Source organism: Cloeon dipterum, chromosome 4 (genome assembly GCF_949628265.1).
Source record: "Cloeon dipterum chromosome 4, ieCloDipt1.1, whole genome shotgun sequence".
In the NCBI taxonomy this organism is placed as follows: Eukaryota; Metazoa; Arthropoda; class Insecta; order Ephemeroptera; family Baetidae; genus Cloeon; species Cloeon dipterum.
Genome location: NC_088789.1, coordinates 22,726,161 through 22,750,965, shown reverse-complemented (window position 1 = coordinate 22,750,965; position 24,805 = coordinate 22,726,161). Strand labels below are relative to the sequence as shown.

Below are 24,805 nucleotides of genomic sequence, written 5' to 3'. Positions count from 1 at the left end.
ATTTTATCAGTACTGAAACATTTTTTCTTATTTTCCGGTCAATTTAGTCTCATATCTATAGCACACCAGAAAATCATATTTCATTTTACATTTTTTAAAGAAGCGAGCATCACCTGCAAAGCGGGGTGCATGTGGTCGGGCATGCCAGGGTGCTGGGCGAGCGATTCTAGTTTGGTCGGCGAGATGGGCAGCCGGCGGTGGTCGCCGAAGTGCGGCGTCGGCCGCGGCAGGGAGGCCATCGACGGGTGGTGGCCCATCATCGACGGCGAGGGGTGCGGGGGCGGAGGGACTGCTGCAGCCCCAATCATCTGGTGCACCCCAGTGGGCTGCTGGTGCACGGCGAGCCACTGCTCGAAACGCCGTTTCGTCTCGTCGTTCGGCTCCGAAGTGGGATTCTGGCCCCGGCAAATTTGCGTCAGGAATCCCTGAAACGAAAAAATACATCGATGGTTGTTAATTTTAATTATAGACATTGTTGCAATAAATACACAAAATGATTAAATTATTTTAAGATCTGCTTTTTTAAATCGATAATTTGTAATTGAGGTCTCAGCCAACCGGCAAATTTTTGGTGAAGTGGGCAGCTGCCAGCCGCCGATGAAAAGGGGTCAAAAATTAAAAATTGCAGGAGAAAAAATGTCTAGCGGCCCTTCAATCACTATCAGACTTCACGTTTAAAATATTTTCAGCCACCGCCAGCGGGAAAATAATTCAGCTTGGCTGGTCCTGCCAGCCGCCACCTTAAATCACACGGCTGAGACCTCTACTCTTTAACTAAATGAATTAGAAAAAAAATATTCCGGGAGTTTACAGCTAAAATCCACGGAAAAAACCAGCAAGACATGTCTGATTAAAAAAAATTAGTCAAACACTCTGCGTGTCATATAAGGATGAACACACTGCTTACAAGTCACATCATTGTTGATCAAAAAATCTACGTAGTGCATTGTTTCGAAATTAGATCAAACTTTATCAGGCTGTTTGCTCCAACTTAGCAATTTATAATGCAGTTTTGACACGGCCAAAGTGGCTCTGCACTGTGTGCTTTCCTCTTACTCGGCGATTGCACACAAACACGCATTCACGTTGGTGGCGCGGCGCGGTGATAAGGGATGAGCATTTTATGGCTGTGCTCGCGCGATAATAAAATTTACACCCGCGCGTCTTGGCCTAAACAGTAGCAGCGCAGCAGGTGACGCTGTGCAATTAAGTGACGTCAATGATGCGATGGGAATCAAAGTAGCTCTCTCGCTGATTTACAAACGCAGCGCGAAGAGTCAACATTTTTATAATCGCTGCTTCTCGCGACTCACGACGCCGGTGTTTGCTCGAATTGCGTCCGCGTGCGTGTTCTCTCATCACTTTGATATCGCAGATTTAGTGTCTTTCGTTACGTAACTGGCTCCAGTACACATTAATTGCAATTTGTTTCTTGGCAATGCACCTTGAATAAAAAGTTTGGGGATTTAGACTGTGTTTTCGATGAATATAAACTGTTTTTACTCATTTTTCCTAACAATTATTTTGCCAGTGCTATCAAATTTTCAGGGAGTTGCAATTCTTTCTCATAGTTTCAGTTTTAAAAAGAGCTTTAAGATCTAATTTAGAAAACTAGGACATGGTTAAATCCCACTATTTTTTATTTCTGTAAATAATTTTTTAACCTATTTTTTTGTTGCTGCTTTTATGTGAAAAGAATTGTATTTCTTAAAAGGTTTTAAAATTTACCAACAAATTTGTCAATTAAATAGTGTTTTTTATACTAAAGACAAGCGATTTAGATGGTTGTTAAGGGTTTTTAACGTAGTTGATGAGTTTTATTATTGCTCAAAGGGGATTAATGCAGTGACACCTCGAAATATCTTTGTTGTCAATGCATGAAATATTCCCTAAGGATTAATTTACAGCCAATAGAAGCACTGTATTTTTTTCAGAAAAGTGGCTGTAATGTGTTTCAAATTGTGAGGCGTGGTTCTCTACTTGAAATCTTAATCTTATTTTATGTTACAACAAAATATTTCCCCATAAGGTGTCATACACCGTTGTATAGATATTGATGAGAAATAAATGAAATTTGTCATGATAATTGCTCAATTTTTAATTTCAACTGTTGCAACGTCCTCTCTTGATTATTAAACAATGCAGTAAAATGGTTATAACTATCAATTTGATCAATTACATACTTATTTTAGCCAGATTTAACTTTTCAATCCATACACAAGCCACGTTGAAACTCTCTTAATTACGTGATCCGCGCTCAATTTGTTTCTAACCGTAACCAAGACGTACAAAAAAAATTAAAATTAAATTCCTTTACCTCGGAATAAAATTTAAGCGCTCAAATAAATTGAAAAAAAATCATCACTAAAAATATTTGTCCATGCAAAAACGTTCATATAAAAATTAAAAATGCAAAATTTACTGGCATTTTGGTTTTACGCCTGTTGGTTTGATCTTTAAACTTAAAAAAATGCTTTCATTTTGTGCCTGGAAAAATTAGTTGTAGTTCAATTGATTCATGCTCTCTTTTAACTAATTTCCAGCCCTCAAAGAGCGATCTCGCATCGCAAACATGAATATTATCTCTCGCAGACAAATTTTCGCCGGCAGCGACACGCATATTAATCAAGCGCCTTAATTTCATTGCGGCGCAGAATCACTCTATTCGCGATTCCCCCGATCTGAATTGGCAGAAAATTTTCCAAAAATGAATAATTAAGGCGGGATAATGCCGGGACGTGGTGCCGGCTGCGTGATTTAGTAACAAAAAGCTGTATATCATCATAACGCGTTAAACCCCCTTTAGCTGCGCGAAGTCTTAAGACAGGCTAAAATATAGCGCACACTCCGGTGTGTAATAACCCCCTTCTCTCTCTCTCACTCTCTCTAATGGAGCAGATAAGTAAAACAGCAGCAGCAGCAGCAGCAGCAGCAGCAGCAGCAGCAGCAGCAGCCCGCCTCCGCCTCGGCTACCTTGGCACGTTATATTATGATATGTGCTGCGCAGTATATAACTTTTTTATTGGCTTTAAGTCTATGATTCTTCTGTAATGAAGTTGAGAAATTCCAGTTAAGCCCCTCCATATACAACCAACACGCGGATTTATTTACCTTATGAAAACGCCCGGGATAACAATGTGATATATTGCCCCCGCAAGATATTGTCTACCCGTCTTACACTCGCCCGCTCTTTCGCGCCTATCTCCAATTTATACATATACATACATATATACTATATACGTGCACGTGTGGGAGAACAATGCACGTGTGAAATAATGAATAGAGCGGGAGAGAGAGAGGACAACGTAAAATACGCCGCGGGTATGAGAAATGTGCTGAGGGCTCAAATTGATATGGGGCTCTTGTGATTAATCGCTTTTTTATGAACTTTTTAAACCAAAAATCTTTCATTTCACGTATTTTCCATCACTGAGTTGTCCCATGTCCAAATCCCTGTTTGATGGGGACTATTTTATACACTAAATATATTTACTGTAGTATTCTTTTCTGTGTCAGGGTTGTACATAAGCTGAATTAGTCAATGATACTTTAATGTAATCGACAGTTAAAATACTGTTATAATTGTTTATTTCAAAAACCGTTCAAATCTAGTTGATGCATAATTTATAATTAATCCATTTGTAAAAAGGCAAATAAAAATAATTAAATATACTTAACTTAAAAATTTTAAAAAATTGGAAAAGTTTGGCTTGAATAAATTTAAAAACAAAATATACCCAAATGTATTTATTAATATTATTTTTATTTAATAAACTTTACATGTCTTTCCTGTTCAAGAAGACTTTAGTTCAAACGCAGATTGTCTTAGAAGTTAAAACTCTTAAATTATATTGTTTATTAAAACAGCACATGACCTTCTTGCGAATTCAATCAGGTATTTAGAAGCAAGTATAGATGATAATTCAAAAATCTAAATTCCGATTTACTCTGAATAAGTTTGCGATAAGAGCACGAAAGCGATTAATTCTCCTCACAGCTAATGGACACGCAGCTTTTAATTTCGTGACAGCGGTGGGCCTCGCTCCGAATACGCGATAAGCGAGAAGTTTTAAAATACCAGCATGGGCGCACCGAGAGACATTACATGCATACTTTGAAAGGAAGAGAGTAATCTGCGGCGGCAGTATTTCAGATAAGGCCAAGTTTGCGCGCATAGTAATTAAATGACTGATATACCGACCAAGTTAGCGCAGTTAAATTTTTTCCCTAGCCCATAAAGTGTGTCGGGCGTCTAATGAAGACGCACGGGGCTGCGCGGCTAACTTTTCCGATTTCCGACGGATTTGCATTCCGACATTGCAGTCCTTCCTCCATACCGACACTTTTATCTCTCCTCTCCTCTTTGTTCCTTGTTTTGTCCTGCCCGGCGCGCACAATAAAACACATATCTAATCTGCGTGATGGATGAGGAGTGCGAGCCAACTCTGACATTCGCCAGAATAAATATGTCGCGCGCACTCTAATTTGAGTGGAAATCAAAACTTTCTGCATGCGGTGTGGCTAATCAGATGGAAAATGACTCGGATGACTTTTGATGATTAATCGTGCGTCTTTTGCCTCAAATACATATTTATGAGGCAAAAATGCAATCTCCGAGACATTCTGTATTTTCTGTGTTTCCTTCAGCCAGTTTCAAATAAATTCAAAATTTTATTCGAAAGTTAATAAACTTGATTCAGATAAAAATAAATGGATCAAATGCAAGATTAATGAAATTTTTCATCAATTGTGTTAAATTTCTTTAAAAATTCAGTGGAAAATTGCATTTCAACCCCCTTGGTAAATAATTAAAAATTTTGGTAGCTTGGAATTTAAAAAATCTCCCTTCTAGTAGGGCAGGTAATATTTAGAATGAATATTTTAACAGGGGGTTGAAAGTGGTGGGGGTGGAGCACCTCCTGAAGAATTTAAATCATTAGGGGAGTTCAAGATGAGTCTTATGGTGTGCAGTTTTTTCATTTCTAACAGTTAGAACCCGAGTTCGGACAGTGACAATCTATAGAAAATTTCGTTTTTTTTATTTTTAAATTTTCCCGAAAACAAAAGCAAAACCCAGTTTTAAATTTTGACGTACGTTTAAACATTGGAACTACTTTTGAGGAGCTGTTCTGATTTAAAAAAAATACAAACGTTTTAAAACTTTTGAAAACCACCAAAAATATCGGAAAATGATCCACAATGGCCTTTGACCTTATCCGATGATCTTAAGATTAGTGTTCAATCGATATGACTTGGCAATAAAAATCCAATGCACTTTTAACTTTTAAATTGGGTCAGGAGGACAAAGAGATATTACGTATTGCGTTGCAAATATTTTCAAAAAAGGTCCCGTAAAACAGAAAAAAATTTGGACGAATTATTTTTCAAAGGTTTGCGCAGACTGATAACTAAAAAAATTGTTGATTTTACTCAAAATGAGGCAATGTAACTGTCTCACGCTCCGTGCCATTTGCCTGAAAAAACATTTTTATTTGCAGTGCACGAAGTCAGAGTAATTTCATCCTGCTTTACTTTTCGCATTAGCATATTTTAAAAGTCACTTGTAAGCACAATATTCATTTCCCTGTTGAGCGAGAACGAGTGATCGAGGTTCGACAGGCGGCGGCAGCGGTGCAAAACTCGTCGCGGACGGAAAAGCGAATCTCGGCATCAACGTCACCGCGCTGTAGCGGCTGAGAGTGAAAATCTGCGCGCATTTCACGCCTGTTCGGTTTGGTAGACTTGATCTGATTGTAATTCCCATTGGGAAGAAGCGAGAGTTAATTCGGCGCACGCAGCCCGGCAGAATTAAAAGGCGGCGGCGGCGGGAGATAATGACGACGGCGAGAGCGAAAAGTGGAGAGAAGCGCAGAGAGAGAGAGAGCCGAAGACAAGAAGAAGTTAAGTCGGCTCCGGGAAGAAGGAGCTGCTCTAACCTCGCGCGGCTGCTGTTTCATAATAAGATTAAAAGGTCTTACTTTATTCAGAGCGAGGCGCATATTAGGGTATTAATAATGAGAGCAAATCCCCGGCATAGCAACTTAAGTTGGCCGCAAAAGCAAACATCCCGCGTGCTCGCGCTGGCGCTGCAGCCAAATCGGCCCAAGACTTGCCGATTCCGATCCCTTTTTCTTTCTCTTCTTCTTCTCTGTCAACTCGGAAAACAATGGGAAAAAGGAGCCCCCACCCACCCACCCACCTGGAGAGGAGGGTGCCATCCGCCCGCCAACCCGCCCGCTCAACCCCTTCGTGATGCGCGCGTCTATATTATGAATATGTGCAGGGAATTACGCGTAATGGGCTTAGCAGTTGCCGGGATTAGTGCGTGCGCGTATTAATAGCATGCACGCCAAGATTCTCGTTTGCGCACCTTGTCTCTGCAATGCAAATCCCGCTTTCAAAGTTTGTCGCACCGCCACTTTTATTCATCGCCCGGCTGAACTCGAAAGGGGTGGGCTCGGAATTGTGCAATCAATTTGTGAAATAGGGGTTGCTAAATGAATTTGAACAAAGGGGCATGAATAAATTCTGGATTACAAATAAATAGGGTTTAGAATTTGAGACGGGGCAGATTTTTTGTAGTAAGAGAAAGACTACTATTTTGGGCTCCATATAAACAAGTTTAGAAGCCAATTCAGACGATTTTAAACGCTTTTTTAACTCATCCTTCCAAGCGAGTTTGTTGCTAATCTTCAAGAGAAGCAATAATTTTACTTTTTTTAAGTTTCTTAAAAGAGCTTTAAGGTTAATAAAGTTTTTCAATGGGAATTTAAATTAATTTCAACATTGAATTGAGTTTTTTGGATAGAAAAATTAAAAAAATATTGAATACACATTGAAACCAAAAAATAAAGGGGATTTTTTTATGGAAAATCCGTCATTAAACTTGTATATACAAAATAAATCATTTTGCGTATTTTTTAAGTATCCCGGCTGCAGAATTGATTGAGACATTTACATGTAAAAAGACTCAATTTGTTGACAAGATTTCATCAATTTTTCTCTTTTAATTTGCGCTTAGAAATGAGTGCCGTCTGACATTTTCAACGAGCGTGTTGATTTTGGATTCTCTGCAGCTAATATTTTGGTTATGAATTTGGTTTTTGAGGTAAATTACTGCTGATCTGAAACCTGTAGAGTATACTCAGTATACTGATTTGATTCAATTTAGAATTTTGATTCTGAAATTTACTACTTGTCTATATTTCGTATTATAATATGTTTTAAAATTTTAAAATTCTGGTTAGGTATCACTTCCGACGATTCAGCACTTCCACAGGGGCCTGAATTATGGCAAATAAGGTTGGAAAATATATAGGATTGACGTCAATTGCGTGGAAAAGGATTGGCGTCACTCCAATGATAAATCGGCTTCAGGAAATTGTATACGTACACCTACCTCATCGAGAGGACATCCTGAGGAAAGCAGCATCGAGTGTGACTGCAGCAGCAATAGCCGCAGCAGTTTGTCCTTGATTTCCAGGATGGTCGACTGGCGAGATCTGCGAAAAAACGAATCGAGCATTTTTATTATAGCGACACGTCGATTTTAAAATTAGGACAGTGAACTCCCACCTCACGATTTCAATGTGCAAAGTGGCGATTGAGGTCAGCTCGCCCCAAATGAGACCAACCGTGATCGCAGGGTCGTCTACAATTTTGTCCAGCGGTAGCCGATTCCAATGTTTTAGCCCCACAAAACCTACAACAATAATTTCGAAATTTGAAATAAAGGCTCACTGCATACGAGGAAAATTTATAAATTAAATTCTGGATTTGGTATAGAGGTTTCTGTTTTTTACTTTGCACCTGATTAGTTCAGAACTTTCAATCAAACCTTTCGCGAAGTATGCCAAATCGTTGGGATATCCCATTCTAAAGAGGGCGACTTGGAGCAATTCGCTGACTTGGGTGTGACCTGGAATGATCGCGAACGTGTCGTTGTCCACGATGACCCTGTTTTTTCGTGGGTGAGGTCCAGACTCTTCGGGCACTATGAACTCCACAATGCAGTGCACGGGGATGTTCTTACCTGCAAACAGAAATAAAAAGATTTTAAATAAAAGTATCAGACTTTGTGCGCTTCCATTACTGCTTTTCGTCATGCTTCGAATTTATGCATGAATAAAGGTGACCAGCAAGTTTTACCGAGTGCAGAGACCCCTATTATAATGCATTATCTGCCGCTGGTTTGTAATTATTCCCCTCGCCTTAAAATTATCTCTCTGAGAAACAAGGACACGTCAAATGTAAGCCAGCAAACCAGCTCGTTGGGAAAACGTGTCTCCAATCTAAACTTGGTATCGCTTTGACGTAAATACACAATCACCATCGCCTCTAAATTTTCAAAATTGCCTCTGTTTCGTAAAACTACCTTCGTTTAATAGCAATTCTGCACAAGGGCCGACTGATCTGATAACGTTTGCAGATAAATTGTTCAAATGTGTCCATTTTCTTTCCTTATATTTTTTTAAATTAATATAATTTTAAAGGTAATTTCTACGAACTATAATCTGTTAAAATTCCTGTAATTTGAAGTACATAACCTAACATTATTGTCTTTCCTGGAGCATTCAAAATGGTTTGATAAAGGGCAAAATTTAAAATTAATTTCAATTGCTGGTTTTTATATATTTATTTGTTTGAACTTAGGAAGGTAGACACAGGAACCGACATACCCTGGGACCCTTAAAAACTGTTAAATTTCAGGATTTGCCAAATGCCTCGAAAAATAAAACGGTTCTCGGTGATTTTTCCCTTAATTTCGATTCCTCCCATTACAATATTATACCCAACGGTGTGCAAATTAATGGCGAAATAAAACATGATTTTAAATAAGGAGACTGTGCTCACACCATTTGAACCTATTTCCCGCAAATTTAACCGGCAAACTTGGCAAATTAGCTATTTCCTAATTTTCAGAGTAAATTTAAGATACGCAGATACCTATTTCGCAGTATATATCCACTTTAAGAAAATTAGAAGCTTAAATTGGCACTGTGTATTGCATTTGCGGACGATTACCGCCTGCTCCTTCACTTTTGGCCGGCCTGAATGCAGCATAATGCGCCCCTTCTTACGGGGTGCAAACGTAACGGGCAGTGCCGCGATTAAGGCGGGGGTTATTGGACAATCACTAAGCCCAGAACAATGGCGGGCAGCAAAGCCCGAGCTGCCGAGGTCGCAACCATGCGTGCATATGTGTATGTGTGCGGTCGTAATAAGCCAACGCGGGACATCCACGTATGTGTATTTGTATTGCTGCTGCTGCAGATTACAACGGCAAGGGTTAGGTAGGCATAAAGAAGCAGCCGCCCTCTCCAAAGGGGTATTTCTTTTGTTTCCCTTATTATTGGTTCCATTGCCGGCCGGGGATTTGCGAGCTCACACGGACGCGCACTCTTGATTGCGTTAATAATTTTTAATCACCAAATTAAATTTCCAAAGTGCGAGGATGAGCTCGGCACGACCAACGGCGCCGCCGCTGCTTTGTTGTCCCCGGGTATTAAGGGTGCAAATCTCGGCGCAAGAACAATAAAATAAAGGGCCGTTTGCTTATTTAAAAAGCAGCAGAGGTTTGCTTCTTACGGGCGCGAGGACAAGGATTTGCATTTCATAAAGTCCTGCTGCTGCTGCCGCCGCCGCAGCTGATGGGATTTTTAAGGGGTCTTAACTTGCTAAGCTAATGGGCCTTCGCTGCCGCTTTTCCTTTTCGCAGCCGCCGCCGCTGCTGGGAAATGACTCATTTGAATTATTCCGCACACGGTTTTAACTCGTTGGAACAAAGACTTGCGCGCGCGAAAGCAAGAGGGCAATAAATCTTAATGCTCTGGACCTCCGAAATCGCATCCGACGAAATTTGCCTTTTGCACACTTCGGAAGACGGAAAAATCCAGGAGCATGCAATATATTTGGTACTTAAGGTTTAATTAATTAAGCTGACCATGATGAATTTTTTTAATATGTTAGGTTATTTTTAAAGGATAGAATTGTAAAAATCATGCAGTAATACATTTTATAGAATTTAATGTAATTAAAAAAGAATCAAAGCAACAATTAAAACCCAGATTGAAAAATAGCACGGCCAAATTAATTTTCGTGTCATATTTCTGTTTACTAGCTGCGTTGCGATATTTTTTGGATAGAAATTCTCCTTTCATCGAAAAATCCCGAATTCCAGACAATGCTACCGTTATTTATTAAACAGATTTTTATAATTTTTTTATTTTAATTTAATTTTTCCTTTATTTGTATTACACAGCGGTACAAAAATCGAAGCTTCTCCATTTCTCTCCGCGCATTTACAAGTGAGTGTCAAACAACAAAATATTAATAAAAATAAATAGATGAAACATTTAAATAGCAATCAATATTTTGTTAACGATTAAACTCCGAAGAAAGAAAGTGTCAGGATTTTGCTATACGAATCATGGAATTATTTTCATTGAATTAAAATAAAAAATGATTAAAATCTAAATTTCCGGCCATCACCCTGACTAAATCATCATAATGCGGACAAAAATGTACGGTTCATTGTCTGGAAATCTTCAGCTGACAGTAATATTCGCTCAGAAAAATGTAAGATCTTTAAAATCTATATGATTTTGTGACTATTCCGAATAATGTTTTGCTCTCGTAGGAGATGAAGATAGTAAAATCTTATAATTTACGTGAAGATTAGCAAAGCATACGATAAGTGCAATATTGCAAAAAATCAAATTGTTAGAAAAAAATGTATTGAAATAACTAAGACCATCCAACAATAAAAAAATAGAAATTGTATCAAATTCGGTGAAAATTAAGTGGCTAGTACTTGATAAAGTTAATTGTGCAATACTAAAGAATTCCACAAATGTAATAAATGTGAAGAAAAGATAATTCGAAAAAAATGTGTGTATGCTCAATTTTCGTTTCAACGAATGTTCAATTAGGTGGAGCTCCGACTTGATAGCGACAATTTGAATTAAGTTTAAATTTTTAGATGAAAACCTCGACTAAAATTCTAAAGTCTAGCTTTGACCCATTTTTAAGAATTAATGATATCGTCAAATTAAAAAAAAAATGCGAATATATAGGGCAGAAGAAATCAAGTTGAAGTCAAATCTCGCAACAAAATGCAAAGTGACACGCGTATTTGAATCAGAGCCCGTCTCCCTTTTCCGAGAAGTGCAGTGCAGTGCGAATGCGATCTGCATCGGTGTACAATACACATGTTGGTTGTCTCGAGAGGATGAGTGTGTAACCAAATCTGCTCCGCTGCACTCGCTCTCTGGCTGGCTGTTAAGCTTTATCTAGCGCTCGCGGGCAGAAACAAGGCTGCATACAATGAGAAAGACGACGGAGCAGCAGCGAGATTCGCGTTATTCTCATCATCCGCTGGTGTGCTGTGCGTGCGTGTCTTTCAGAGTGCGGCTGTTTCCGCTGCTGCTAGCAGGAGGAGAAGAAGAAGAAGTAACAAGAAGCTGCCTCCGCAACAAAAGCACACAAACAGCAGTGTGACAACAAACCCTTTACATCCTCTCTCGCAGCTTATCATTTCATCGCGCGCCACACAGCAGAGATATATGCATATACTTTGTTGAATGTATATATTCGAGTTCGGTTTGTCGCCAGATTATTCATTCATTGCCCGCTTAGGCACCGGCTAATTGAATGTGTCAACGCGCGCACTTCCAAGACGCCACCCGCCGCTTTTCCTCGCCCGGCGCCTAGGTGAAACTTAATTTCCGGCCCGCTAATTGAAGTGTGCCTCTCAGATTTCGATTCCAATCAAACTGATGCGGCCCAAAATTGCAAAGCTAGTTTGGGAACAAGTGTTTTTTTTTTCACGAACTGAACACGGGGATGGTTTCCTCTTAATATTCAGTTATTTCTGATGAAATTTAATAAAAAAGTGATTTTATTTGAATATTGAGTAAGAGGATTAAACAGTTAGAAAGGAAATTTACCCCATATATCACATGAGAAGAGTAAAAATCGAGCGAGTGTTTAATTTTTAGAAAAAAATTAGTAAGATCTTTAATTTAAAGTGGATTGATACAGGGTTAAAAATGAATTGCTGGTTGCAATAAGCAGTTGATAGATAAACAATTTATTTTAAAATTTGCAATTATCAAAAAAGGACCTTGCTACAGAAAAAATTCGAATTTTTCAAATTTTCTCCAAAATTTAGTTTCAAAATTAAGTTTATTATGGGCTGACAGGGCAACTCTGCCCCAAATCAGCACACATCCATAAAGTAATGAGACAATTATGTATGAACAACATTTGGAAGGAAGTAATGATTAATGGTAGCTTGAGATTATTGCTTCCTCAATTTTCTTCTTAAACGCACTTGAATTCTCGTTCATACACAAATTTACAGTGCTTAGACCACAATTTTTTGGCAGATTTCGTCGAGATCTATTCAACAGTGTATGCCAATTTTTGGGGAAACTCTTTGTTTTGAAATAAAATCAGATTTCAAATAAGGAGACAGTCCTTACCACTTGAAAAGTATGCTAACTTATTTGCAGCCACTTTTCTAAAAAAATTACGGTGCTTCGCCTATAGGCAATTTTGACTTCAACTGCATATTGCAGATAAACTCTTGCTAAATTCCCGAACAATAGACTCAATAAACCACTTGCAAAATATTTTTCAAAGCTCTATTTTGTTGGTAAAGGATTTTTACAATTTTTATGGAGAATACAGCAGAAGGCTGACGAAAAACGCAGTCAGTTGAAGAGCTGGTTAGCCATGAATTTTTGAAATACAACCTGAATGGCTGAAAAGCACCAAATTCAAAATCCTATATAATTTAACAATAAGCGCGCCCTTAAGTAAATATTAAAATGAAAATTCAGGACTTAAACCAAATAGCCGTCAAGAACATTTCCGCCTGCTAGACAAATTATTCAACCCTGCAGTAAAGCAACGCAAAAGCCACATTAAAACGCACAACTTGCGAATAGCGGAGGCGAAGCAGCTGGAGAGAATGAGAGCTTATTCGCGAGAGCGTGCACAGCACATAGAGCACATACAGCACACTGGCGGCGCAATCCCTATTAGGTTAATCCCAGATAATGTGATTAGCTGGCTATTTGCGTTCATTTATTATTCGCGGTCAAGTCGGACACGACGAGCGCTCACACATGTAGCAGGTTGAGCGGGTTGCAGGGGCAGCAGGGGCGGCGGACGAGGTGTAAGTAAGATCTTGTTAGGCTGCGTTAAGCGCCCGAGACCGGACCGTCCCGCAGCCCAGAGTGCCGTGTGTGTGTGTGTGAGTTTAGTGGAACCGCACGTAATGTGTGTATGTGTGTGTGTGTGTGTGTGTGTGTGCGTTGTGATGTGATGTGAGGCTTCGAATCCCATTACACCACTGTGCTTGCTGGCTGGCGGACAAGACGTGCGATTTGTCGATTTGTTCGGCGCCTTCCGCCAATGCAATTTACAGCGGAGAACATCCTGCTCGCGAGTGTTGAAAAGAGATTTGTGTCTCGAGAAGCCACACGCTCTCCGCATTCCACGTCTAATTTGCGTATTTTTTTTTTGAGGAAAGTAAATATTGTCAAAATTGTTGGGCTGAAGAAAAAATTACTTTTTTTTTGTTTTTGAGAATCCTAAATACATTTAAAAGATTATTTTAATATGTAAAAAATTGGACTTTAAATTAACTTACAAATTTATCAATTACTGCCGCAAAACTGGGCATAAAGATTTGCATACATATATAGACAAAAAATTACGATTATCAGATACGCAGTGACTGTTGCGGATCAGCAGTTAATATCCTCCAAAAGAAAATTCATTCCATAGAGATTCTGAATCAGCGAACGTTGAAAACTTCTGGCTTTACTCACTCATTGCTGATCAACAATAGAAAATAGGAAACTTGTCTACCACGCCATTCACCCTCCAAGGGAATTACCCGCTAACCTCACGCGCAAAAATTTAAATTGGTTTATTTTGCTTCTAGAACAAAATGTATAGAATTTAAATTCTCCACAAAAATGTAACGGTCATGCTCAAACAAACGCTTTTATTTTGTGATAGGATTTCTAAGCGAGAGAGCTTCAATAGAATGTTTTGGCTGAAGTCAGCCAAACAAATAACATAACAACACTCAACAGCACACCCCCAAGGGACCTGTTTAAAAAGGGAGGGTGCTGCAACTGTGCCCTAAGTTAAAATGGTGGGAAGAGGAGGAGTGTGGCATCAGGGTTTCGTCCTTAGGGAAAGTCTTTTGAGGGTGGTTGTGGCCTAAATATAATGCTATTTTAAATTAAAGTATTTGCTTACAATATCTTTGATTTCCTGCTTAATTCGCATCGAATATATTTAAAATGTGTGTTGATATCAAGATAATAACACGTCAATCGAGTCTGCTCTTAGTTAATTAAATTCAGTAAATTTTACTTTGGGCACGATTGCCGCGAGTCACAGTTGCCTGTCGATCGCTTCAACTGTGATGAAGAGACAGACGAGCTTGCAACGCAGCACCCTCCGAGGGTGTTTAGCCCGTGCACATATTTTAGGCATCAAAAGGGGGCGCGCTGCTTCACAATATTAGAGAATAAAGAAAGGATAATATAAATATTTAATGAAAAACCAAGATAATCCATTTCAAACCGTTTTCTTGTTATTATTTTTAAAAAAAATAGTAAATTTTCTTGCTCTAAAATTTCTACCACTAAAAATTAACACAGAACTAAACTCGTAACCCTATACCCATCATTAATCCCTTCCGTTCAGGTGTCAGCAGTATACGGTGATTATTTTCTTTCTTAATGAGAAATGAATTTTATCTCAATGGAGGATCAGCGCAAAATTCCCCAATTATTAACAAATAAAAAAAGGAGGGAAATTTATGTGGGACAGAGCGGTTGTTCGCACAGCAAGCTAGTTTTCTCCGGCACCTGCCCGCGACGTACATTCACTAATTGAAAAAAGGAGCGCGCGCCACGACGGTGATTTCCATAAATTATCACTCTCGAGGTGCGTACAAGATTCGGCACGGTGTAATATAATTCCGGCCGGCGATAAGGCGGGCATCTAATTAATTCAAAGTGATGGGAATGCTGCCGTCGGCGAGAGAGTGTGTAAATAATGCACCCGAATTTCTGGCATTTTCCCTCGGCGATCAGCGGCCTGATAGCGCCGCCAAGACTCGAGTGACAATAATCTGCTGACTTTTCGGCGAAAAATTTCATTGTTCTGAATGAGATCAGCGCTGCTTGATTTTTAAGTGTTAAGTTCTGAGTGAACGTCGGCCAAAAGCGGCTTCCTGTTGGTTGAATAATTAAATGCAAAAACTCACCAGCCTGCAGGAGGAAGAGGCTCATTTTTAATCGTGTGTGAGCTGCTGACTAGTGCGGGGAAGAAACTAACCGGGGTTAGTGTCACCAGGGCAGTGACGAATTTTCGTTTATTTTAAACCCTTTTAAATCCAGTCAAGTATATTTTTTTTATAAATTGGAGATAAAATTCAAAGATCTTTCTTATTGACAGCCTATTTTTTGAAATTCAGTATTTTTATAAACGCATACCGAGAAGGCCTAAGTCTGGGCGTTGCTAATATTTTAGTTCCTATCGGCCGAAGCCGCAGATTAAGCACGTAGTATTTATTATTTCCAAAGAAGCCTACTGGACAGTATTTTCGTCATTTCGCCAACCCCATTCAGTTGGGCGTCTTATTTAATTTCCATAGTATAACATCTCATACTTTGCTACTTGTTACTACAACGATTGACTAGGTTAAAATCAATTTCCCTTACGCGTGTGTAAATGAAAACCCAGCAAATTTCAACAACGTGTTTGATTATCAGAATCTTTTGATTTAGCAACAATAATTCAAGAAAAGTACGTCTTTTTCCCTAAGATGAAAAAATGCTTACCATCACATCGATCAGAGGTTTTACATTCTGTTGGTTTTGTCCAGCTCACCATGGAAAAAAATTTTATGTTAACAAGTGTCGCGGGCGAGGGCCGTTCATCTTCATTTGGACGGTATATTGCAACTGACTGAAGGGACAAAAGTTAAGAATTTACTGTGAGAGGGGAGTTGAAAAAGGTTGCTGCACCTGGGGAGCTATTTTTCTCGCGTTTTTCACGCTTCTTAGTTAGATGTTAGGATTGACAATGAGAGATGACGACAATTCAGAATTATTAGAATTGTTGGCAACAATAAGCAGTTGATAAAATTGTTAGGTTAATGATCTAAAGAGGACCTTATCTTGAATAAATTCAAATTTTGTTAATTTTCTACAATATTTAAAGCGCTTTGGCCATATTTCCTTAGCAAATTTCGATTTCTCTCGTTTAGATCTATTCGAAAGTAAATTAATTATTTTGGAGAAACTCTTTGCTGTGAAATGAACCAAGATTTCAAGTAAGGAGACAGTCCTCTCCGTTTGGAAAGCATGCTATAACTTCACACCCACATTTCTAAAGAATAAACTTCACTCAACTCAATCCTCAGGTATAAGTTTCTAAACATTGGCCGATTTTTCATTCCTTGTTGTTTCACTGCCCGATCAGTGCGATTCTGCGTGCTGAGAAAGACGGAGAAGCAACTTTGCTCAGTGCTAATACTTTTTAGTGCTTGCACGCAGTGTTTTAGGTTGACTTAAGAGTGCGAATTAAAACTTGAGACTAACACACACGGGGCAAAGAAGCTGCAAGAATCGGGAGAGAGAGAGAGAGTTTAGTCGTCGTCTCGCAGCAGGAAGAGAGAGGACTTTGGGAAACAAGGAGCAGCTTATTTTTGCTTTTCGGTCGTCGTCTCGCAATCGGATGACTGGCGCGAGCGAGCGAGCGCGGTGACTTATGGTAATAATCTCCCTTTGCAGGAGAACGAGAGGGAAATCTGTAAGTAGAGACCGGAGAGTCGATGCATGGATTACAAGTGCAAAAGGAGCGGGCGCAAGGAAAAGGGCCGCGGCAGCCGGGGGATTTGCACCGTTTTCGTCCGTCCGAGTGGAGAACAAACACGGCGCGAGCGAGCAAAAAACTGCCTTTTCTGACGGCGAAAAGAGTCTGCCGCGTCTCAGTCTCGGCTCGAGGGCACAACATGCTTAATGACACGAGAATAAGCAGCCTGCGGATTAGCAAGAGGAAAAACAGACTTTTAAGACCAACTAAAAACAAATGCCGCGCGCCGTGAGGATTACTGGCGTGCTGCTTTTGTGCCCGCCCGCACTGCCAGCATTAGCAATCGACAGAAAACTCGCACTTTTCCCGACGAATGCACTTTGATTTTTGGATTTTCTCTAATTTCATCAGTAAAATAGGAAAAAAATTAATTAACTTAAGCGAATTTACAGAAAACATATATTTACCACTCCTAGTTGTTTGTAGCTTTTAATTTTAACTTTTATTAATGTTTGAAATTTTTTTTTTTTACTTTTTGTGCGTTTTTCAGAGAGAATTTTGTTATAGTACCAAAATTGTCTACCTTGGAATAGATTGCTGATTTTTATCGAAAAAACAAAACAATGAAAAATCTCCAACCCCTTGGTTGAACAGAATATGAATACATTTTTTATGTACTCTCGAGGGAATTATTTTGCTCACAAAAAATTCTAATTTTCCTCAATTTGTTAATCCTGATTTTTAAGTAGTACTAATAAATGGATTATAGGCTGACTTGTTTTCGAGAAATAAACTGTATTCAATTGATTTATTTTTTATTTTTTTATGGTTTCCGCATTACAATAAATACAGTCAGAGAGTTCTTGAAATTAAATTTAACCCAGCAGACAGCAATATTCCAGCGTGAATGGACGAGGAAACAATTAACCTGGCGCTATGCTGACCCTTTTGCAGAGGCATAAATCACGCGTGCTGTTTGCGAAAGACCGCCTTCGACGCGGTGATTGGCCGCGCGGGAAAGGCCGGATCCGCGGCAATCGCGCGCGCTAATCCGCTCTTTCTCGCAATGCATTCACGCGCGGCCGGCGAAAATTGAGCGTCTGTCTTTGCTTGGGTAATACAAATTTATTGGTGGATGCTGCTGCCCATTAGGCGAGTGATTTACGCTGATCATAAAATATTAAAGGCACTTAGCCGGGCAAATCCTCTTGAAATATTTATTCCGATTATCCCGCCACACAAGAAGATGAATATAAGTGCTGGCTGCGAGCGCGCAGAGTGGCTGAATAAAATATTATTCTGGCGGCGGTGGTTGGTGTTAAGCGCGCGCGCCAGCCGCACCACCATCAGCTTAAGTGCCGGGATTTGCGCAAAACTGCCGCTGCCTTGCTCGATGAAGGTGGAAATCTTAGCACACGACGATTATGTTGCCTTCCCGGCCATGGGGCGCACGCAGCAGTTTCGCTGATCTCGCGCTGGTCGCGCTCTAACGAGATTAGCAAATGTCCCGAGCATTAAGGAGAGCGCAAGAAATTCGTGTCGGATGCGGAATAAACCCTCTGGATTAGGTGCCGTAATGAGGGATGTTTGTTGTCTGCCTGCTCTGCTCTGCTCTGCTCTGCTCTACTCGCCGGCCAACCCCCAACGCGCCACGCCGGCCAGGATTGAATTATATTTGAGCGGCAGCTTTGCGTTCATCCCGCAATTTATGTACTAATGTCGGGCCTAAATCTACGTTTCTGCCGGCCGTTCGTCAGATTCAAATTAGGGCTGTTTGCCAAGTGCTTGATCGATATCTCTAGCCGACGCCGGATTTGAAAAATTAATCTGGCTCCTGTTTCAATGGATGACCCCAATGATTTAAATGCTTTGGAATTATTTTTCACATATTTAAATTAAAAAGGCTGGAAATTGGCGACGGAGACAACCCATATTGATGCATCAAAGTGAATTGATAAAGGACCATCATGGCATTTGGTTTAAATATTAATCCCTAAAATTTGCAATTATCAAATCGGGACCAATTGACGGTGTTTTTTCCGACTTTGCTACATTTCTGGAAAATTTATTGATTTTCTGTATTTATTTCGATTTCTATCGTTGCGATCTATCCAACGGTTTGCGAATTATGAGAAAAATTTAATTTTTGGTGAAATAAATAATGATTTTCAATGCTCTCTACTAAATTAGCATGCAAACTTTGGAGCTGAGTTTCTCAATAATTTAAACGGCAACTCAGAATAATTTTAGCCTTGTCTTCTTAGGGCTAAAAATTATTTTTACAGAATTACGCAATTCATAGAAATCCTGCACAAAAGAAACAACTCTATACTGATTTATTTTTATCTTTCTCACGTGATCTTGAAAATTACAATACGGCCTATCCGAGATCGTAATTGGGAAAACATGTGTGTCGTGGGCCGTGCGTAAGTGCGCAAAGGACTCTGCCAGCGCCCAAAGTGTGTAACATGGATTTGGACGCCCCACAAGTGAGCGCAGGGATTATATTTTTCCTTGAGATTTCTTTTTGTCTACATATTCACGCGCTCATATACATAACTCTTTTTTAATTTATGACCGGTCGCCTCTGCCGCCGATGTTGTACAGAGGGATTTACAAGCGCAGATAGGGTTGCTCTCAGAAACAAGGGCAAGAGAGTATTAAAATATATGTATGCGCGCGTCTATTGTAAGGTTACCTTTGACGAAAAGACGCGGACACACACGCACCTCCTCTTTCTTTCTCTTCTCGAAAGTGCGGCTAAGTAGTTTCACCCCCTTAATTTGATTTTATACATATATACACTCCTCTGCTAATGCAATTATCATCTCACATTGCCAGCCACAGCCTGATCCAACGTGAGTGCATGAATAATATTTCACGACGTCTGCCACACCTCTTAACATCTTAGAATTAGTTAAAAAAAAATTGGATCTTCATAGAGCATATTTGCACGTGTCTCATTAAATTTATTGTTTCGGGTAATTAGCAACAGTTATTTTACAACGTGCAATTATCATCAAATTAGTTCTAAGTAACAGTAGAGCACCATTTTATTTTAAAATGTATTTGTTGTGTGTTGTCCACGCAGAGAGTGAAAAAAGAAGTTAACAAAAGCGCCCACAACGGAAAGCTCCGACAACAAATTCACACGCCGATATCCTTGAGGAATATTTTTATTATTATTCTAACAATAAGTGATCGGTAGCTTAATATGAATGCAACAAGAGGCCATTCACGATTTTCTGTATTCCCAATGCGCACTGGGAAACGAATTTCGGTCACATGTTTGTGTATTGACAGGTGCTCGACGGCTTTCTAATCCTCGCAGTCATTTACTAGAAAAGTAATCCAATCAACCCCCCAGCACCGACGTCCTGGCCAATGCCAAGCAATTTAGAATAAATTATTAAATCTCTTTGGACGCCAAGGGCGTGTTTAGTCATTTTAAAGAGGTAAATAGAGTAGAGTATTTGATGGGGGTGGAATTACAATTGTCAGAATGGAAACAATTTCGGAAATACAGATTAAGAAAATCCAGTTGCTGGTATATTTTTCAAAGGTGTTTTCATAAAATTTTAAATCCATTGATCGGCATATTGCTTTCATGTTATTTTAAAACATTATAGGGATTACTTTCATACATGAAAAGGTTCATAGTTGAAAAATAAACGGATTACACACGAACATAACTTACAGGATTGTCCGTTTTTGCTTTCTTGTTATTGTGAGAAGCGACCGATGGTCATATTGAAAGATCTCTTTCATGTACCTCTGATTTATAGACTGTCAGGGGTTTATTTTTATTTATTTTTTCTTGGGACACTTAGAAATCTCACAGCTTGTTTGATTTTCCTTTTTTAAAAAAGTTGAAATGTCAGCAACTTGGTGATGTTAGTTTTTTTCATATTTGATTGTGGATTAAACAAATGACCGTGTGAAGAGTTGGTGAAATTAATAATGAATGGGTGTGTGTGCGCGCCAGTTGGCGGAGTGCTTTTTGCCCTTGTTTCGCGCCTACTGTATAGCTGGTGTCATCGAGTTACAACTTTGTTATGTAGCAACAGGTGGCGCGCTGTGAGCAGGGTAGCAATAAAAACTGGCGTTGAACACCGACTGCTGTTTGGATTGATTTCAGTGGCAACTTTGTTGGTATAAAAATTATATATACATTTGATTTTATGTAAAATAAAATTTCTGCTGCAGATTTTAAAAAATAAAATCAATTTAATCTTGTTTGCAGCACAGAGAATGAATAATACAATTTTGTCATGCTTGGGAAGAGATTCTCTATAAATTTTAATAATTTTTTCCATGTGGCTGAATGAATGGTTGGATCAGGCTACTACTTCACAAAAAGAGGACAATTAGTGACGCATGAAATATCACAAGAAATAAGCCTCGGATGAGCGGCTCCAGCAGATCAGATCACAAGTCGGCCCTTCCGGAGCGAAATCCAGTTTATCTAGGGCAGGTTTAGCGTTGGATGGAAAAGGTGTATCTCGGCCCAATGTATAATGGTCGCACCGATCGCGTATTTAATTATTTCATTCAGGAGGTAGGGTCGAGCTACACGACAATGGCCCCGTTGTCAGAAAATATTTGCCAGGAGGAATGTGAAAAGACCGACTTCTTGTCACAAAGATGGTCCAAAATCAAGGAGCACAAAGGCATCAGAGGGGATCGAAATAGGAAAAAATACATATATGATATTGGCTGCTGTGGGGGATCGGATCAGCCGGCGAGTGAGCGAGCGAGCGGCTCTCGCCATCTATCCGCCCGGCCTCGGGATGCGCAGCCAGCAGACGGACGGGATTAGCCCATTCAGCCGTGCAAAAGCAAAAATCCAGTGTGTATTAAGTAAAGCGAGCATCACAAGCGGCACAAAGAGAGCAGGAATTGCAGATAAACAGATTAGAGCCAGCCATAACGGCCCTAATGCGCGCATACAAACACACACAGCCTCTCCTCGACAGGGGAGTGCGAAATTTATGCTCGATCGGAAAACCCCTCGACAGTGAAACGCATCCCTTTGCACAAAAAAAAATTAAAATTGCTTTATCATTGATAGAAAATACGTAAAATCTTCAAAATTTGTAAAATTTGTCACCTAATTCAATGAAAATTTTCACCGCTACGTGCAGAAGTTTTAAATTGAACTGATTATTTACAATATTTTGTACTTTTTGCTCTATATTAAGTGTCCATTTAATCTAGTTTTTGTGGGCATGACCAAGTCAGATTTTGCAAAATATTTAAAATAATTTCAAATAAGAGTCTTCCAAGTTTTACGCTTGATTTAAATTCCTCTTGTCATGACCTTTCCATTTGTGCGTGAAATGTAGGTTAAATAAATCACGAGTCTCTGTTCATCGTAAGAAAAGCTTGTAAACTTTGGAGCAAAAATTTATCAGCAATTTAAACGTCAATCTGGTCAATTTTAGTAGATGCGCTTAAATAATTTAAAAGTGAACCATGTCAATTTAATTATGAAAAAAATTAATCGGAATTTCAGCCTACTTGTGAAGTTAACAGAAACTAATAAAAAAGTTCCGTTTGCACACTCCCCTTCGACATGTGTAGACGACGACAATAATAATGGCAGAGTGGCAGTTGCATTAGGAATTCATGGATTTCCGCATGCAGCGAGGCGGGCAGCTCTATAATCTGGATTAGTGGAGATGCACGCCGTCGCGACTGCAGCTCACGGTTGGAATTTAATTTTTCTTTTTTTACCCCTGCCTACAGCAGCAGCGGTGGCGGCGGCGGCGCTTAATTCATTTATCTGCACCCACGTGAAGCATCAGAAGCGAGGAAAATAGAGCTAATCGGGCGGATGACACTTTTATTTGTGCGCACGAGTCGAGAACGCCTTTATTAAATGATAATTAATCTTCACTATGACCGAGCACTTTTGTGGATTATGCCAACAAGCAACAGACACGAGGGAGGAAAACACGATTCATGCTTGAGTATAAAATGCTGGCGCCGACGCTGTCTCAAAGCCAAAAGTTAAATAGGAAATATTTTCAACATTAAAATCATTTTTTTTCTATTTATCACTTTAAAATTTGGATTCCGGTTCATAAATTCTCTTCCGGGTGAAATTAGGAGTTTTAACTTCATTTTAATATTTAAAATTAAATTGCTGAAAATTTAGCAGTTTTGACTCGAGCAAAAAAGTGATTTTCCTATTAATCTCACAGCCTAACCGGATCACTTTGAAAGTGCCTGAGGCTGCGATACGAAGCCCTAAATCGCTTTTGGCCACAAACAATCAGATCGCGAGTGAAAGGGTTCGAAATCCATTTAAGAGGCAGAAAATTTGACGCGCGCGCCCGCCCGGCGTTTAATCTAAAACTAATGACGCAATAATACGCGCTCGTAATGTTCACACAATATTACTCATGGCTTCCTCGAGATATTTTTTATGACTGCAATCGAAAGTGGCTCTTTTTTCTCGCTCGGCGCGGCATTATTTCGCTCGGCGCGGCGGCAGGCAGGCACTTGCGTATCTGCCTCGCTCGCTCGCTCGCGAGAGCGAGCGAGAGAGCCGAGCGTACATATGTAGCAAACACAGACACCCCTCCTTAGCCGAGCCGCTAATCTAAAGTAAGCTGCAGCACACACAGTAGCTGGCAGCTGTACACAAAGGAGATTTTCCCTCGCGCCACGGCATTCAAAGATAACCCAAGAATGAGCGGCATTATGATGTGATACACATTTTATCATATAATATGGAGCAGCCGAGATACGTGCGTGCGTGCGATTCGTGCACCCAGGGTAGTGAAAAACAGATCACTCAGCTGGCCTTGAGCTCAACGAGGATAATCGGTTCACCACTGCTGTGAAATTCAATTGGAATTCTTTAAGCTCTTGTGCATCATTAGCCTCCCTCGATTTTTAATGAATGAGGTTTTGCTTCCTCTCTTGGAAAACATTTTTGTAGCTGGAGAAACCATATTATTAACCTCCCACTCATTGTTCCGATTAGTTTGGTTTCACCCTGGGAAATGCGAAGATCCAGGCAAAGGGTGGAAAAATGACTAGTTGTGAAATCATGATGTTTTATTAATGAAATTTACTTACTTATTAAGTTTATAATTATTTTAGGCCAACAAATTTTTCCGCAACTCAACCGTTTTGATTTACAGAGACTTCCAGCTCTAATTTTGACTTTAAAAAAGTTAGGTTTAAATTTTAACTAATTTCCAAACTATTTTTATAAAAATGCTGTAGTCTCCCAGTCTTGTTATACGTACATTTTTGATTGATTTTCCAAGGAACCGTTGTGATTAAAAAAATTTAATAAAAACCATGTTGATTGGAAAAATATTCTTGCAAGGTTTAATTTAATTTTCATGTGTCTGAGGAAAAAAATGGAAGGTGAAAACTGCAAAATCCTGAAATTCTCCAACTAAATTCCTCCAGTAAATTAGGAGCATCTCAACTACCTTTTATTTATACAGCAGACTGAAATGCCGGAATGCTTTGTGGTTGAATTGACTCACTGCCCCGGGGCAATGCAAGCAGCAGATGATTTTATTGCGACAAAAGAAATGCCATTATTTTCTTTTTTACTTGTATTTTAACGGCTTTGACATTCGAGCTGCTCTCTCGCGGCGTCTTTTCTCTAAAGGCGCGCACACAATGAGCGGCAGAATGGAGCGAGAGAGAGAAATAATCTGGATGCAAGCAGCTGATCTGTTTGTGAATCAATTTTTTATTGCTTCTTGCTCCTTTCTGTGCTCTCGAAAAGCCTCGTCCATTGTGTCGCCGCTTCTAATGATGGTCACTGCGCCATAAATTTATAAGAGCAAAAAGCCAGCTCTCGGGAGAGAAAGAATAATTGTTCGGGTGACATCTCGCCACACGGATTTTTTTCAATCGCAGCTAGAGTTATTATTCTTCTTCTTCTCTTGTGAAAGCGAGCAGCATCGTTAAGAAATGAGAG

The 24,805-nt window shown here is 39.6% G+C and overlaps 1 protein-coding gene across 3 annotated transcripts in view; it reads right to left on the bottom strand.

Moving 5' to 3' along the window:
* dve (SATB1_N and homeodomain domain-containing protein dve) overlaps positions 1 to 24,805 on the bottom strand; it is a 62,348-nt gene that overhangs the window by 5,007 nt on the left and 32,536 nt on the right. For 2 of the 3 annotated variants that reach the window (XM_065488590.1, XM_065488592.1), the window contains 4 exons: positions 7,838 to 8,032; positions 7,576 to 7,702; positions 7,394 to 7,502; positions 114 to 425 (listed from right to left, as the gene is read on the bottom strand). In XM_065488590.1, the coding sequence (XP_065344662.1) occupies positions 114 to 425; positions 7,394 to 7,502; positions 7,576 to 7,702; positions 7,838 to 8,032 (743 nt within the window). The remainder of the gene's footprint in view (positions 1 to 113; positions 426 to 7,393; positions 7,503 to 7,575; positions 7,703 to 7,837; positions 8,033 to 24,805) is intronic. The other variant, XM_065488591.1, reaches the window with a different exon arrangement.